At 36.4% G+C, this 14,812-nt stretch overlaps 1 protein-coding gene across 1 annotated transcript; it reads left to right on the forward strand.

The window, feature by feature from the left end:
- The first annotated feature begins 7,370 nt into the window (after nt 1-7,370).
- On the forward strand, nt 7,371-9,351 carry LOC106380383. The gene is made up of 6 exons (XM_048766762.1): nt 7,371-7,653; nt 7,761-8,186; nt 8,335-8,391; nt 8,560-8,778; nt 8,888-9,025; nt 9,146-9,351. The coding sequence occupies exons 1-6, from the start codon at nt 7,371-7,373 to the stop codon at nt 9,349-9,351; spliced, it is 1,329 nt and encodes a 442-aa protein (XP_048622719.1).
- Nucleotides 9,352-14,812: the final 5,461 nt, after the last annotated feature.

The raw sequence follows: 14,812 nt of genomic DNA on the forward strand, positions 1-14,812 counted from the left end.
AAATAGATTTGAAATCCTTTCATCCTGACCAATCATCAATCCATGGGTAGTGTCTTGTATCACACAAGAATCTTGGTCAAAAGAAACTCGACATCCGAAATCATGTGTAAGCTGACTGATGCTGAGTAAGTTCAGACGAAAGTCAGGTGTATAACACATTGTTCAGGATCAGAAAGTCATTAAGGCGGATCTGACCAATCCTGCAATCTTAATGTATGTTCTTGTAGGAAGAGATACAGATCTATCCTTGGAGGCAGTGAGACTGACAAATCAACTCTTATCATGAGAAACATGATGAGTTAATTATCCAGGATCGAGATGATAAGACATTACATGTGGCTCTCAATATTCCAACAAAACCAATAGTAAAGGACGAGAAAGTCATACCATGAAGTGAAGTGATAGAACCACCAGATGATGATGCTGTCAGTGTTTGATCATTCTTTAGTTGCGAGTTGAAGTAAGCAACCAATACTTGAATTTGATCCTTTGACATTGTTGTAGAATTCTCAACATTCACATTCTGATCTTTGACAACTACCTGTGCAACCACCGGTTTAGGAGTAGCGTTTTGTTTGTGAGCGTAGCCTCATTTATCCGTCTGTTGTTTCTTATGTTTGAATCATGGTGCATAGCCATGGATCTTGTAGCATTTGTCACTATAATAGTGTGACCATTATAACCACGGTGAGATTAAACATGTCGTTGAGGTCGAGGAGTGTTTGCATCATTGATAGAAGCTGTGAAACTCTCAGAACCATCCACATAGAAATCACTAGCATTTGATATCGGATTGATTCTCGTTTGGCTAAAGTCTTGATCCAGAAGATTATACACTTCAGACAAGTCAGGAACCGTCTTCTTCATGATAATCTGACTGCGAGCATTTGAGTAAGAATCGTTTAGTCCAACTAAGAACTTGATCACCTTAGTATACTCTGAATTTGTAGCCATTGATCTGCAACAATTACAGTTTTACATGTTTAATTTAGCACAATTCCATCAAGATCATCCCACATTGTCTTGAGTTTTGTATAGTATGTGGAGAGATCCAGTGATCCTTCCTGGAGAAACCATATCTGTTGTGTCAACTGATACGATCTTGGTAAGTTGGTGATGTGAAATCTTGTTAATATATCCTTCCATATCTTAGAGGCATCATTAAACCTGAGAATGCTTCCATTGATCTGTTTTGTCACCGAGTTCAATATCCAAGATTTGACCATGCTGTTGCAGCAAGACTAGATTCTATATTGTGGATCTGATTCAATAGGTCTAGCTAAAGATCCATCAATAAACGCAATCTTGTTCTTCGCATTAAGAGCAATATTCGCAATACTCCAAAGTGTTATACTTAGATCCATCAGGTACCTCAAAGATGATAGATGTTCCTAGATTATCTCCACTCATAAGGAAGTATGGATAATATTGAATCCCACCAAAGTCGTGAGATACATTTGGTATTTGAAAAACTGATGTTGCTGGATTCGCCGAAGTTGACACCAGAATAGGTGGTACTGGGGATCCATTTGTCTGAATTGGCGAGGTTGCGGTGGTCGTCGGAACGGACTGTCTCGTTATAGAAGGACGAGCAACGCGTCTCGTTGATTTTCTGAGAGTCACCATCTTCAAATGAGAATCTTCGACGAATGATCGGAGGAACATATTGAATCGAGGTGATCAGAGTGAAGTTCCGATCAAAGATCACACAGAGGTAAAGCCTGCAGCAAGGGTCTTATAAACAATTTTCTTGTCTGTCGTATTATCATCATAACCTAATCCAAGATATTTAAAACTAGGTTTGTTAACCTCACCCCGAATGCATCTAGTCTGTCCTAACCACGGGTTACAAACCACAGCACGTTTAGCCATGCCACATAGAAAGAACCCATTGCAATCAACCAAGCCATTAGGTTTATGATCTTTTAAGCCGGGGATATCTAAGGTTAACTCACGCACCTCCATCGGGATTGAGGCTTACCGAATAAATCTTGGATTTAGTTACTAAAATGAATCGAAACGTCATCTTGTGGTTATTGATGAAAGTACGGTTCTGAATGGGACAAGTGGTTTTGGAGGGACATGAGAAATGAATTCTTTCACCAAATCCCATGGAAGCTTTTCTTTGTTTTGTTTTATGACTCGCTGCTTTTTCAGATATTCTGAAAAAATATTCTTTCTTGATTTCTTTCGCATCAAATTCGGATTTTATGAAACAGTATTTTGTTATATATTCACATTACATCCCCATTTTATCTCCGTTTGTGTTTATCATTTTTTTATTTTAACTATTCATATTTACTACAGAGAAGAAAATATACAACCACGCGTGGTTACCTGGCCTTTAGATGATTTTCAATAATCACCATTAATATTTGTGAAGGTAATAAATAAGCCATACCATTCAATGAAAGCAAAGAGAACTTGTATCTGAGCAGAGCCGGTCCTAACAATGTAGAGACTAGAAGCAAAATGAAAAAAATTGGCCATTTTTTTGTTAAAGAAAAAACAATTTAAAACCTAAGAAGTAACTTGAAGTCTGGTTCCAGGGAAATTACCCACTAGTCTAGTGATTTTTTTAAGAATTGTGTGGCCGATATTTTACTTATTTAAATGCGGCTGGAAGCATGGGCTTCATCCATTTGGCCCAAGGGCCGGCTCTATCTCTGAGGAATAACTTTCGTGGATAATATAGAAGACTTGCATGTGAATGTTGTGGGGCTTTACTACAGAATAAAATCATGGTTTACTGTGATTTCATGGGAACGATTTTTTTGGTCTTTCTTGAGAAATCGAACCCTATTTCATGTGGACCGCCTTACCACAATAATAGCAGGTAATTCTCAGATGTGATTTTGGATCGTCTTCGAGATTGGTCTCGACCTTTGCTTCTGTTTTACACCAGGATATCTCTACCTCGTCTCTAAAAGATGTTATCCTCTCAGAAAGAGCTCGAACATCATTCAATCCTACAAACTTCTTCATTTAAAAGGCTATCATGGACAGTGTCCACAGTAAGTTTTTCCTTCGGTGCTTAATTTTTAAAGTGACAACTAGTGTGTCCCAACTCTCTGGTAGTTAACTAAAGAATAGAAGGGCATGCATTCGTCTTCAAACTTCATTTCAAATTTGTTTAGCTGATTTAAGAGCCCTTTAAAATTGTTCAAGTGCTCCATCATGTTCTGGCCTTCCTTGTACTCCAACTTAACTAAACGTCGAACACGAAGAGCGCTTCGTTTGAGGCATTTTCTTTTGAATCATGGATTCAATTTGTATCTCTAATTCAAAAGAATTTGTGTATGTAGATGCATGTTCAAATAGAGACCGATCTAGGTGTGAAAGATGGACTAGTGGAATGTACCGGGTTTAGGGCGGGCGAAGCTAGTTTTGTTATAGTTTTACTATGAAAATTTTGTTTGAAACCTGTTTTGTAACCGGATCTTAATTTTCCGATCTTCAGGTTGAATTCATATATTTAATTTTTTTAGGAAAAAAAAAACAAATAGAGACCGATCGACGTACTTATGAATTACATGTAAGAATATTTCTATTAAAAATCTCTTATGCTTGCATCCTTTCCTTTCATGATAATGGGTTTATGAAAATCTTTTTTTTTTCCAACTGATTATTCATTGATTAAATCACATACAAGAGTTGTTCATACATCAATAATAAATATTTTATGTTCCCCATAAGAGTAGTAGTCCATCATAAGCTTGAACATGTCACCTTCAAAGATAATGTAGCCTCCATCTCACTCCCATGAGAAGTCGATGTTAGAAAATGAGAAGTCGGTGTTAGTAAAGAGCCTAGCTAGCTTTGATACCATTTGTTGGAAAAGTTACATGATTATATTTCGTAAGATTAGTATGGGAACTGACAACAAGTGTTTAAGAAAATCTTTCTTATATTAGGAAAAATATTTTAATACAAAAGCTTTGTTTTGGAAGCTCTCTCTTAAATGTGTTTATCTTCTTAGTTTTTATTTTTGGTTGATGATTAAAAATGATACAAGCACCCTATTTATTCTAGTAAAATTAAGTACAAACTAATTCTAGAAGACTCCCTAATCCTTATCCATAAAGTTCAGGTTTGCATTAAAGTTATGAATTCTAATAAAAAAGACGAGTGATAGATCAGTTGCGATTAAAGTCATTGGAATTCGTGTGTATTGATAACCCTCCTCTTTTACTTTATTTTTTTGTATTTCCTATAATTGTATACGTAATTATATATATATATATATATATATATATTATATTTGTGTGTATTTTTTTCTTCAAACGGCTGCTTTATTATTCAAGCTTGAGTGGTCTGGGAAACCAGGCCGGAACAGAACAACCAATGTAATACAATTCTCTGTGGAAGGATCTCGCTATCTTAGCTAATAAATCAGACGATACATATTCTGAATGAGGAACAAAAAAAACCGAGAACTCCGTGTATCTGTTTTTCAACTTCATAAACTCCTCCAACTCCTTCATAAAATCAGACCATTAGGGTATTTTGCTTTCAACTAAGAGTTTCAGATGATTTGTATTAAAATGACAAATTCACTGTTATTCAAACGAAGATTTGAAAAACCACTTTAAAATCCAGTGTAATTGAATTTGTCATTTTATAAAACACTCTGAAATCCAGTGTTATTGAACAAAATTTAAGTTGGAAATTTTAGAGTACTTTAAATGTTTTAAAGGTGTTTGAGAGGGATTTTTTAGTTATAAAAATAAAAATCAAAATCTCATGGTTTTCGATGAGATTCTAAAGTTGTTTAACAAAAATCACACCAAATTATAATATTCACCTAAAATCATCTAAAAACTCACTAAAATTAAATCATTTTAAATTTCAGATTCAATACACCCATCCGCCCCTTTGTTTTTTCTTCTTTTTTTTTTGTGTGAACATCAACTACTTTTGTTATTAAGTTTTTCCTACTAGGGTTTCAACTGTTTCTTCCGAGAACATATCTGTAAAAGGTTAAAGATTTTACAAAACATTAAATAGTTTATAGATACGACTCCATGTACTAAGTACTAGTTAACGTATCTAGGAAAATCAGTAAATATGATAATAAAATTTAAAGCCATGTAAGATTTATTTATTTTAAAAAATTTAAAATATAGTAAATCTTCTCTCTTTTTTTTTGCAACAAACCGCTATTCTATTACTCAAACTTGAGGTGGTCTGAGTAACCACACCGAAATAGAAAACCCAATGAAACAAACATCTCTATGAAAAGAATGAATAGTCCTAGCTAAAGAATCAACAATTTCTTTTTGCGCCCTTGGAATATAGGATATCTTGAAGTCCGGGAAGCATATCTGAAGAGTCTGAATCACTTCCAATTCTGTTGCAAAGTTTGGCCAAACTTGTGGTTCATTTATTATTGCAATCAGGTCTTTGCAATCCGTCAATTCTGATAAGTCGAACATAGGAGCATCTCAGTGCTTCCAGTTTTGTATGCAAAGCAGACTCTTGTCGTCTTAGATTTTGTGTTCCCATAAGTTGGATCTTCTCCATAATATCCTTCCAAAACCATCCACATCCACTAAATTGAGCTGTAGAGGTCTATGAACCATCCACCATACAAATATTACTCAAGCTTAAAATTTAAGAAAAATAGTAAATCATCCAAAATACATGAGATATAGTTTTAAAATTCGGTGTTCGCACTACTTAATATTTGAGTATTTTTGATTCATATGCACACATTTCGCGTATTAGTTAACTGAAATCATATATTATTCACGCACTATAAATAATTCAGTATATCTCAAGTCAGTCCCTAACTCCCTATAGCTACGTTTATTAAACTATTAGCAATGGATGTTTTGAATCTAACATTTAACAGTTGAATGATCACAATGAAAATGTTGAATATGGGTGTTGAAATAAGGTGGATTAATTGGTGTTGAAAATATTCAACATTTGAAAAATGATTATGGTTGGGACACGCGCCACATGTTGTATTCTTATTTGTTGTTGAGTTTTTTTTTTTGCATAGTTTTTAACCCTTATTATTTGTGACCATTTATTTTATTTTAAAGTTACTTTTAAAAATAAAAAAAAAATTATATAAGAATATATGTTTTGTATACTTAAACTTATTTCATTTTATTTGAACATTGAAAAAAATGTATTGAAACACAAAACCATTGCTCATAGTATCAATAGAGCTGACAATCATATTTGTGTGGATATGTTAACGAGTGCATACAAGTACATAATAATGTCATCTACTACTTAGTTCTCTCTGTTACGATTAGTTTTCTCACTTTTGGTTTCTTCATCTTTTGAATCTCATTTTATTTGATGAGTTTGGAAAATAATGGTGATATTGTGATTCATCAACCTCGTGACCTTTCACTTTTTTTTTCTTCTCTCTCTCTCGAGTCTCTTGCTGCTTTCAAAGAAAAAAAATATATTTTGTGATGGTTGTCTACGGCTATGGATGTTGAACATGTGATTCATTCTCTGACAGAAAAACTTAGCAAAGGTGACCTGTTTTGAGAGACAACATCAAAGAGAAAACCAACTCGCTTTCTCTAGTAAAATAATCGTCTATAGCCACCATATATTTCGTGACTATAGACCAAATTTTGTGGCTATATAAGGGTTTAGTCACCAAAAGCCATGAAATAAAAAATCTTCATATCTACTTTCTAAGTGAGGTGATTCTCGAAAACCAGTTTCTTCTCTTGATTTTCTATCTTGCATAATGCTAAATTAGAGTTGGTTAGTTTGTTTGTCGTTAGTTTGATAGATCATAATGGTTGCTAGCAGGGGCGGAGGCAGCTAAGGGGTAGGGAGGTTAGCTGATCCCACTACTTTTAAAAAAATATATAGTTTTTTAGATAAATTTTGTATTGACCCCATTTAAAAAATAAATTTGACCCCACAAAAATAATTACAAAACATTAAAGGAAAAATTTAATTATACAACTAATATATTTTCATTTTTTATTTTTAAAACTTTGGATTTATATTAGTTTTAATCTTATTTTATTTCTATAGTTGCAAAAAAATTTAAAATCATTAAACATGTTTTGGGTATTTAAACTTTAGTGTTATTTTAGTTTAAGCCCAACTTATATTAAGCCCAAATAAATTATAATACAGAAACATTAAAAATATAAACAAACTTAAAATAGGTAAAAAAAAAACCATTTCTCTTCCCCTGCAAACACAAGACGACGGCGACCTGTTCCAACTCGTGCTCTCCACATTCAGGTTCGTTTTTTATATACTTTTTTTTGTTATATTCTGCTCTTTTGTTTATATTGTTACTTTATGTCATGATCTGAATATTTTTAATGATTAGTTTTATATCTCAAAAAGACTAATCTATCTTATTTAACAGAAAGCTAATGGATAAATTTCTAAATCTGAAAAGAAAATCTCCATCAACCGATGATATTCACCTAGACGACATGCCACATGATCCCGGAGAAAGAAAAGGGATTCATGAATATGATCATAATCAAATAGACGAGGTGAGACACAAGTACTTGACTAGAGGACCTTGTCAACCTCGTGGGCATAGTTTTAAGCAAAGAGTTATCTCAGGTGCATTAAGGCGGTTTAATCCTTCTTGGTTTGATCAGTATGGTGATTGGTTGGAATACAGTGTCAAGAAAGATAAGGCATATTGTTTCTTTTGTTATTTATTCAGCAACGAGAAAAAAGTGGAAGTGTTGGATTTGTCACAGAGGGATTTGATAGTTGGAATAAGTCTGACAGATTGGCTGGCCATGTAGGTGCGGTAAATAGCTTTCACAACGTAGCCAAAAAGAAGTGTGAAGATTTGATGAGACAAGGTCATTCAATCAAACATGCTTTTCAAAAGCAAACCGATGTTGTAAAAAAAGAGTATCGTATCCGACTAAATGCTTCAGGCGATGCTGCTAGATACTTACTGAAACAAGGATTACCGTTTCGTGCTCATGATGAGACAGTCGATTCTAGCAGCAAAGGACATTTTTTGGAGTTAGTGAAATATACTGCTGCACAGAATGAAGATGTGAGTAAGGTTGTGCTGAAGAATGCTCCTGGAAATAATCAAATGGTGTCTCATCCTATTCAAAAAGACATTGTTAATTGCTTTTCGGAAGAAGTAATTAATTCCATAGTTCAAGAGATGGACAATGATGTGTTTGCTTTATTGGTGGATGAATCAGCTGATTGTTCTATAAAATAGCAAATGGCTATAGTTTTTCGCTTTGTTGATAAACATGGTATGGTCAAAGAGAGATTTGTTGGCCTTATCCATGTGAAGGATACAAGTTCTGTATCTTTAAAATCTGGAATTGATTTATTGCTTGCTAAATATAGTCTTGAGTCTGAAAAAGGTGAGAGGACAAGGCTATGATGGAGCAGGAAATATGAGAGGTGAATTTAATGGTCTGAGAGCACTGATTTCAAAAGAAAACAGTTCGGCATACTATGTACACTGTTTTGCTCACCAAGTACAATTGGTAGTTGTTGCTGTCGCGAAGAAACATTTTGAAGTTAGAGATTTATTTGATAAGATTTCTTTGTTAGTGAATGTGGTTGCAGCTTCTTGTAAAAGGAAAGATAAGATGCGAGAAATTCAGCGGGATATAATTGAAAAGAGAATAAGCAGTGGTGAAATCAAGAATGGAAAAGGACTGAATCAAGAGTCTTCTCTTCCAAGACCAGGAAGTACACGTTGGGGTTCTCATTATGAAATGTTGCTGCGGTTAGTTGAGATGTTTTCTTCTGTGGATGAGATGCTTATGTACGTCGAGGATGAAGGTGCTGATATTACCCAGCGAAGTCAAGCAAATGGTCTTCTCAAATATATCCATACTTTTGATTGTGTGTTCTACCCTACATTTGATGTTGCACATTTTGGGGCTCACAGAGAACTTGTCACTGGCCTTGCAACTAAAAGATCAAGACATCCTAAATGCTGTCTCATTAGTAGAATCCACTAAGCGGCAACTACAGAAGTTCAGAGATGATGGCTGGGATTCTTTTGTGAATGATGTTTCAGCTTTTTGTAACAAACATGACACTAGTATTCTCCACATGAAGGACGATTTCATCGATCCAAGGAAGTCACACAAAAAGACCAACATTACCAACTTGCATCATTATCAAGTCAATTTTTTTTATACAGTATTGGATATGGAGCTTCAAGAGTTTAATGGTCGCTTTAACGAGGTAAACTCTGAGTTACTCGTTTGCACATCAGCTTTAAGTCCTACTGCTTCATTCCGTGAGTTTGATAAAGAAAAGTTATTGAGACTGGCTAAATTCTATCCTGAGGATTTTAGTGTTTTTGAGTGCATATCACTTAAGCAGCAACTTAGACATTTATATTGATAATGTACGAGGAGATGAAAGGTTTGCTTATTTGAAACATCTTGGAGATCTATCGCGGTTAATGGTAGAAACCAAGAAACATCTTTCTCAACCTTTGGTGTATAGGCTCTTGAAGTTATCTTTGACTTTGCTCGTTTCTACTGCAACCGTTGAGAGATGTTTTTCAGGAATGAAGATCGTCAAGACAGTATTACGAAATCGCATCGGTGATCAGTTTCTAAGTGATTGTCTTATTTGTTTTATTGAAATTTTTTTTTGAAGATGTAGCCAATGAAACTGTTATAAAAAGGTTTCAAGCTATGAGTGAGCGTAGAGTACATTTGTAGTTTTTTTGGTGTAATACATTTGTAGTTTTTTGGTCATTTAAACATTATGTTTTGATTTTTTTTTCCGACCGTAGTACAAAAAGTTTCTGGCTCCGCCACTGGTTGCTAGATACTTGTTCCATGTTGCATAAGAACGCATGTATTGCTAAAGTACGTATAAACTGATTGTGTTGATGTGATTGATTGATTGATTGATTGTTATGATTGTTATGATAATAAATTGGATGTGTTAGGTTGTTAGAAGAACTGAAAGAACTAGATTATTAGATACATGTAATGAACTAAATGAATGATGTTGAGCATAATACTATGTGATGATTGTGATGGTGAGGGTCCGGATAATAATTGAGTGGAGCCCCTGTTGGGCAGATGCTGGTTGGGTAAGTGTCGGTTAGGCAAGCTCCGGTAAGGCGTAGGACTACTGGGTGTAGGGGCAGTGCGCCTTGGAGACACCTATGTGAAAGAGAAAGTCTAAAGAATCGTAGTTGTTAATATGCATGTTTGGTGATAGTGTGTAATGGCATGTTGATGATGTGAAATATTGAAGTAGTTGAACTGTTGTCTGTTGCTAGCAATCCTCGTTCTGTATTGAGACATATAAGAGCTCATGCGGGAAGACTGATTTATAAAGTATATCACTAAGTAATTTATTTTATCAATCTCCCCCTTCTCTCCCTTCCATTTCAGTACATGACCTTAAGTAGATGTAAGAGCATCAGTAATAGGAATCCTTAATTGGGAGTCCTTAGGGAAAAAATAATTAAATAATCATTGGACTCCACCAAAAGCTAAGGATTCAATCTTTAAAATTCTTAAATAAAGACTCTTTCTTAGTGAATCATTGCACTATTTGCGGGTCTCCACGACATGTGACGACCCGCGATTGGTTGATATATTTTTTTTTTATCTGAAAAAGAAAAAGAAAATAATACTTAAAAAATCAAAATACACTTTTTCTAAGGACTATTTTTTGGGTAACGCCATTGCGGGTGCTCTAATGAATATGACTGGATTAGTGGACATAAACAGAAAAACAAAATGCGCGGGAATCTTATAACCATTGGTAGAACATGGTGGCTTACCTTTCAGCGTAGACCTGTGTTCTTAAATCTGCCTTGTCCAGCTTGTCGGACGAACATGTTTATAATAAAGCTTCTACGACCAAGTACAAAGTTTTGAACTCGAGTAATGATAACTTCCCAGAGATGCCATCGTAACTTTCATTCTTAGAGAAATAGATACTACTGCTTCTGCGCTCTCACTTGGTTGTTTTTCTGGCTTTTATCTTAAAACCTTCGTGTTGTATAGCCTTCTTCACCGGTGATCGTAAAGATATACCGGACAGTGGATATAGTAGTCTTGTGTATCTTATAATCAAACAATTTTTACAGTATGATTCAGTAAATGTTAAAATGAAAAGTATTATTTTAACAATATGACAAAAGAATACAAAAATAATAAAAATCGTGAAACTGTTATAAATCATTATGTGGATGGCCCATAACCAATGACCATGTCTAGGCCCAGCCGTGGCCTTGCCCAAGAGGAGAGAGAGTCGGCGTCCAAGAGGAGAGAGAGTCGGCTATGTCTTGGCCGACTTTAGATCTTAGGACGTTTTCCATTTATCTGTTTTAGATGTTTTCCTATTTCATGTTGTATTAGGTTTTGGATAATTTCCTTTTTCCTATACTTTGTAATCCTTATATAAGGAACCTCTATTACTCATTAATAATACACAGACAATTCCCCATTCTTTTACAACACGTTATCAGCACGATAGTCTCTAGATCCCTGAGACAAAATCGAAACCTCTAAACCCTAAAAAGCCAAAACCGGCGACCACACCTAAAACCCTAGACACGTTCTTAGTTCATCCAAGAACTCAAACGATCCCTCTTGAATCTAGACGTTCTCAGCTCACGTTCTCAGCTCAGAAGAACCCGTCCAGCTCGCGACCACACCCAAGACGCGATCGCACTCGACACGACCCGCGTCCGAGAGACTCGCACCCGAGACAGCCCGCGATCGTCCTCAGCTCGCGCCTACACCCATCCGCAACCCGATTGCATCCGATCGTTCTCTCTCTCTCTCTAAAGGTGGTCCGGTTCTAAAACCCCTACAAAGCAAAGGTATAACTTGATCTGATAACATAGATTAATCAAAACCCTAATCCATTATTATGGAAACTTTGTTCTTGATCAAAACCCTAAAACCTACAATCTAAAATCGACAATCTTATGACTAGAAATATAGAAATCGATTCCTTAGAACTTAAATTGATTGTTCCTGCTTTGATTTTGAGAAACCCTAATTATTGGAATCGAAACCCTAAACCCTAAAGGACTGAATCCGATTTTAATTGATTGAATGTTTGATGATTTGAGGTTTTAGGATTGTTAGATTGATTGAAGTAATCTGATCTAGAACTTGAATCCTAAAGGCCTTGAAACCTTGAAACCTTTAATTAAAACCGAAAGCCTTAGATTTTTAAAGTAGAAACCCTAATCTAATTGCTAAGGTTGTTTGCATTAGATATGAATTTGAATTGGATTGCATTCACATTTATTAATGAAATCGACCAGCATATAGAAAACATACGAATTCGAATCTGATTGCATTTAAATTCATATGGCCGTGTGGCATTAATCTCCCTGATACATGTAGAAACAAATGTTAGGATTGTTCGCACCATGGTCAATTTAGAATTACATGTCCGATCCTATTGATTGTCCACATAGCCGTGCGGCTTGTTTGTTCGCACCATGGTCGATTAGATTGATTGTTTTCTCATAGATGCGTAAGACAAGTTTGTGGCCGAGCTTGTTATACCATGCGGCCACATGATCACATTGTGAACCTAAAATTGAAATGATAATGTGATTCAGAAGTCGAAAATCTCAAATAGAGACTACGCAGCCCTTAATCTCTCCGGAGATAACTACTTACAGTGGGCGCTAGATACAAAGATCAGCTTAAGGTCAAAGGGACTTGGTGACACAATCATCAAGGACAACAATTAGACTGATAAGAATCGGTACAGGGCTATAAGTATTATACGCCATCACCTCATTGAAGGTCTAAAAGATCAGTACATTACGATGGAAAATCCACTAGAGCTTTGGGATGCTTTACAGCATAGATATGATCACCAGAAAACGGTGTTACTCCCAAAAGCTAGAAATGACTGGAAGAATCTAAGATTCATGGATTATAAGTCAGTGGATGAGTACAATTCGGTCTTATTTAAGACTGTCTCGATGCTGAGACTTTGTGGTGAAGTAGTAACCGAAGAAGAGTTACTTGAGAAAACATTCTCTACGTTTCATTCCTCAAACATAATCCTGCAGCAGCAGTACCGAATGAAAGGCTTCGCCACATACACTGATCTGATCTCGTGCATGCTTCTGGCCGAGGCAAACAATGAGCTCCTGATGAAGAACAGTGAAGCTAGACCTGTCGGATCTGCCCCATTACCAGAGGCCAATGAAGTTGAAAAGAAAAATCCCAACGAGTGCAATTACATCCAGAATGATAAGAGATCACATGGCAGAGGCCGTGGTGGATACAGGAACCGTGACAATTACTCGAACGGTCGAGATAGATACTTGGCCGGCCGGAAAGGAAACCACAATAACCGTGGTCGTGGTTCCAATCCCGGTCGTGGCCGAGGCGGATATGGACGAGGTCGAGGCGGTATATCCAAACCGTCTTACTCAATCAAATCCGTTTGTCACAGATGTGGGATGAGCAACCATTGGGCCAAGAATTGTAGAACTCCTAAGCACTTATGTGAGCTCTACCAAGAGAGTCTTAAGGACAAGAACCCGGAGGCTCATATGGTCCATGCTTCTGGCCGAGGCAAACAATGAGCTCCTGATGAAGAACAGTGAAGCTAGACCTGTCGGATCTGCCCCATTACCAGAGGCCAATGAAGTTGAAAAGAAAAATCCCAACGAGTGCAATTACATCCAGAATGATAAGAGATCACATGGCAGAGGCCGTGGTGGATACAGGAACCGTGACAATTACTCGAACAGTCGAGATAGACACTTGGCCGGCCGGAAAGGAAACCACAATAACCGTGGTCGTGGTTCCAATCCCGGTCGTGGCCGAGGCGGATATGGACGAGGTCGAGGCGGTATATCCAAACCGTCTTACTCAACCAAATCCGTTTGTCACAGATGTGGGATGAGCAACCATTGGGCCAAGAATTGTAGAACTCCTAAGCACTTATGTGAGCTCTACCAAGAGAGTCTTAAGGACAAGAACCCGGAGGCTCATATGGTCCATGATTCCGGTTATGAGGCTGATAAAGAATCCGATGTTGCAAATGACGACCTGATGGACTTTGAGACTTCTGATTGTCTCAAAGACTAAAATTTTCGATACGACTTGTTTTATTGCTTTATGATTGTTTTATGATTGATTTGGTGTTTTTAATTTCGGTGTTCTGCAACTTTAATAAATGAAAGTTTTGAAATCTCTGAGAAATGAAATCTTATTTATAGAAATGAATGACGGAATGAATGACGAAATGAGCATACTCGTGGTGGATAGTGGCACAAGTCATACAATTCTTAGAGATAAAAGATATTTCTTAAATCTCACAATGCAAAGTGCAAACATACACACCATTGCAGGTGTAGCCGGCCTGATTGAAGGTCACGGCCAGGCTTATGTATTGATGCCTAAGGGTACTCATCTAGAGATTAAAAATTCCTTGTATTCCCCAAGCTCTAAAAGGAGCCTATTGAGTTTCAAAGACATAAGATTGAACGGTTTCCATCTTGAAACATGGGAAGAAGGAAATAAAGAATTCCTTAACATAATTTCGATCACCAAAGGCTATAAAAGGATCCTAGAAACCTTACCTGCAATGTCTACTGGCCTATACTATGCAAAGGTCAGTATGATCGAGGCTAATGCCTGCAACAATTTCACTCTATGGCATAACTGGCTTGGCCATCCCGGTACTAACATGATGCGAAAGTTGATGATGAACTCACAAGGGCACACGTTCAAAGGAGTTGTCCCATCAATCTCACATGTGCAGCATGTGCACAAGGGAAACTCATAACCAGGCCATCACCAGCCAAAGTTAATAAAGAGATCATAAATTTTCTGGAAAGGATTCA

This window comes from Brassica napus, chromosome C8 (assembly GCF_020379485.1).
Source record: "Brassica napus cultivar Da-Ae chromosome C8, Da-Ae, whole genome shotgun sequence".
Classification (NCBI taxonomy): Eukaryota; Viridiplantae; Streptophyta; class Magnoliopsida; order Brassicales; family Brassicaceae; genus Brassica; species Brassica napus.

Coding starts and splice junctions, on each gene's coding strand:
- LOC106380383 (XM_048766762.1), top strand. CDS start 7,371: ATGGATAAATTTCTAAATCTGAAAAGAAAATCTCCATCAACCGATGAT. Junction 7,654..7,760: donor CAAGAAAGATAAGGCATATT/GTTTCTTTTGTT, acceptor CTGGCCATGTAG/GTGCGGTAAATAGCTTTCAC. Junction 9,026..9,145: donor GAATGATGTTTCAGCTTTTT/GTAACAAACATG, acceptor TTTTTTATACAG/TATTGGATATGGAGCTTCAA.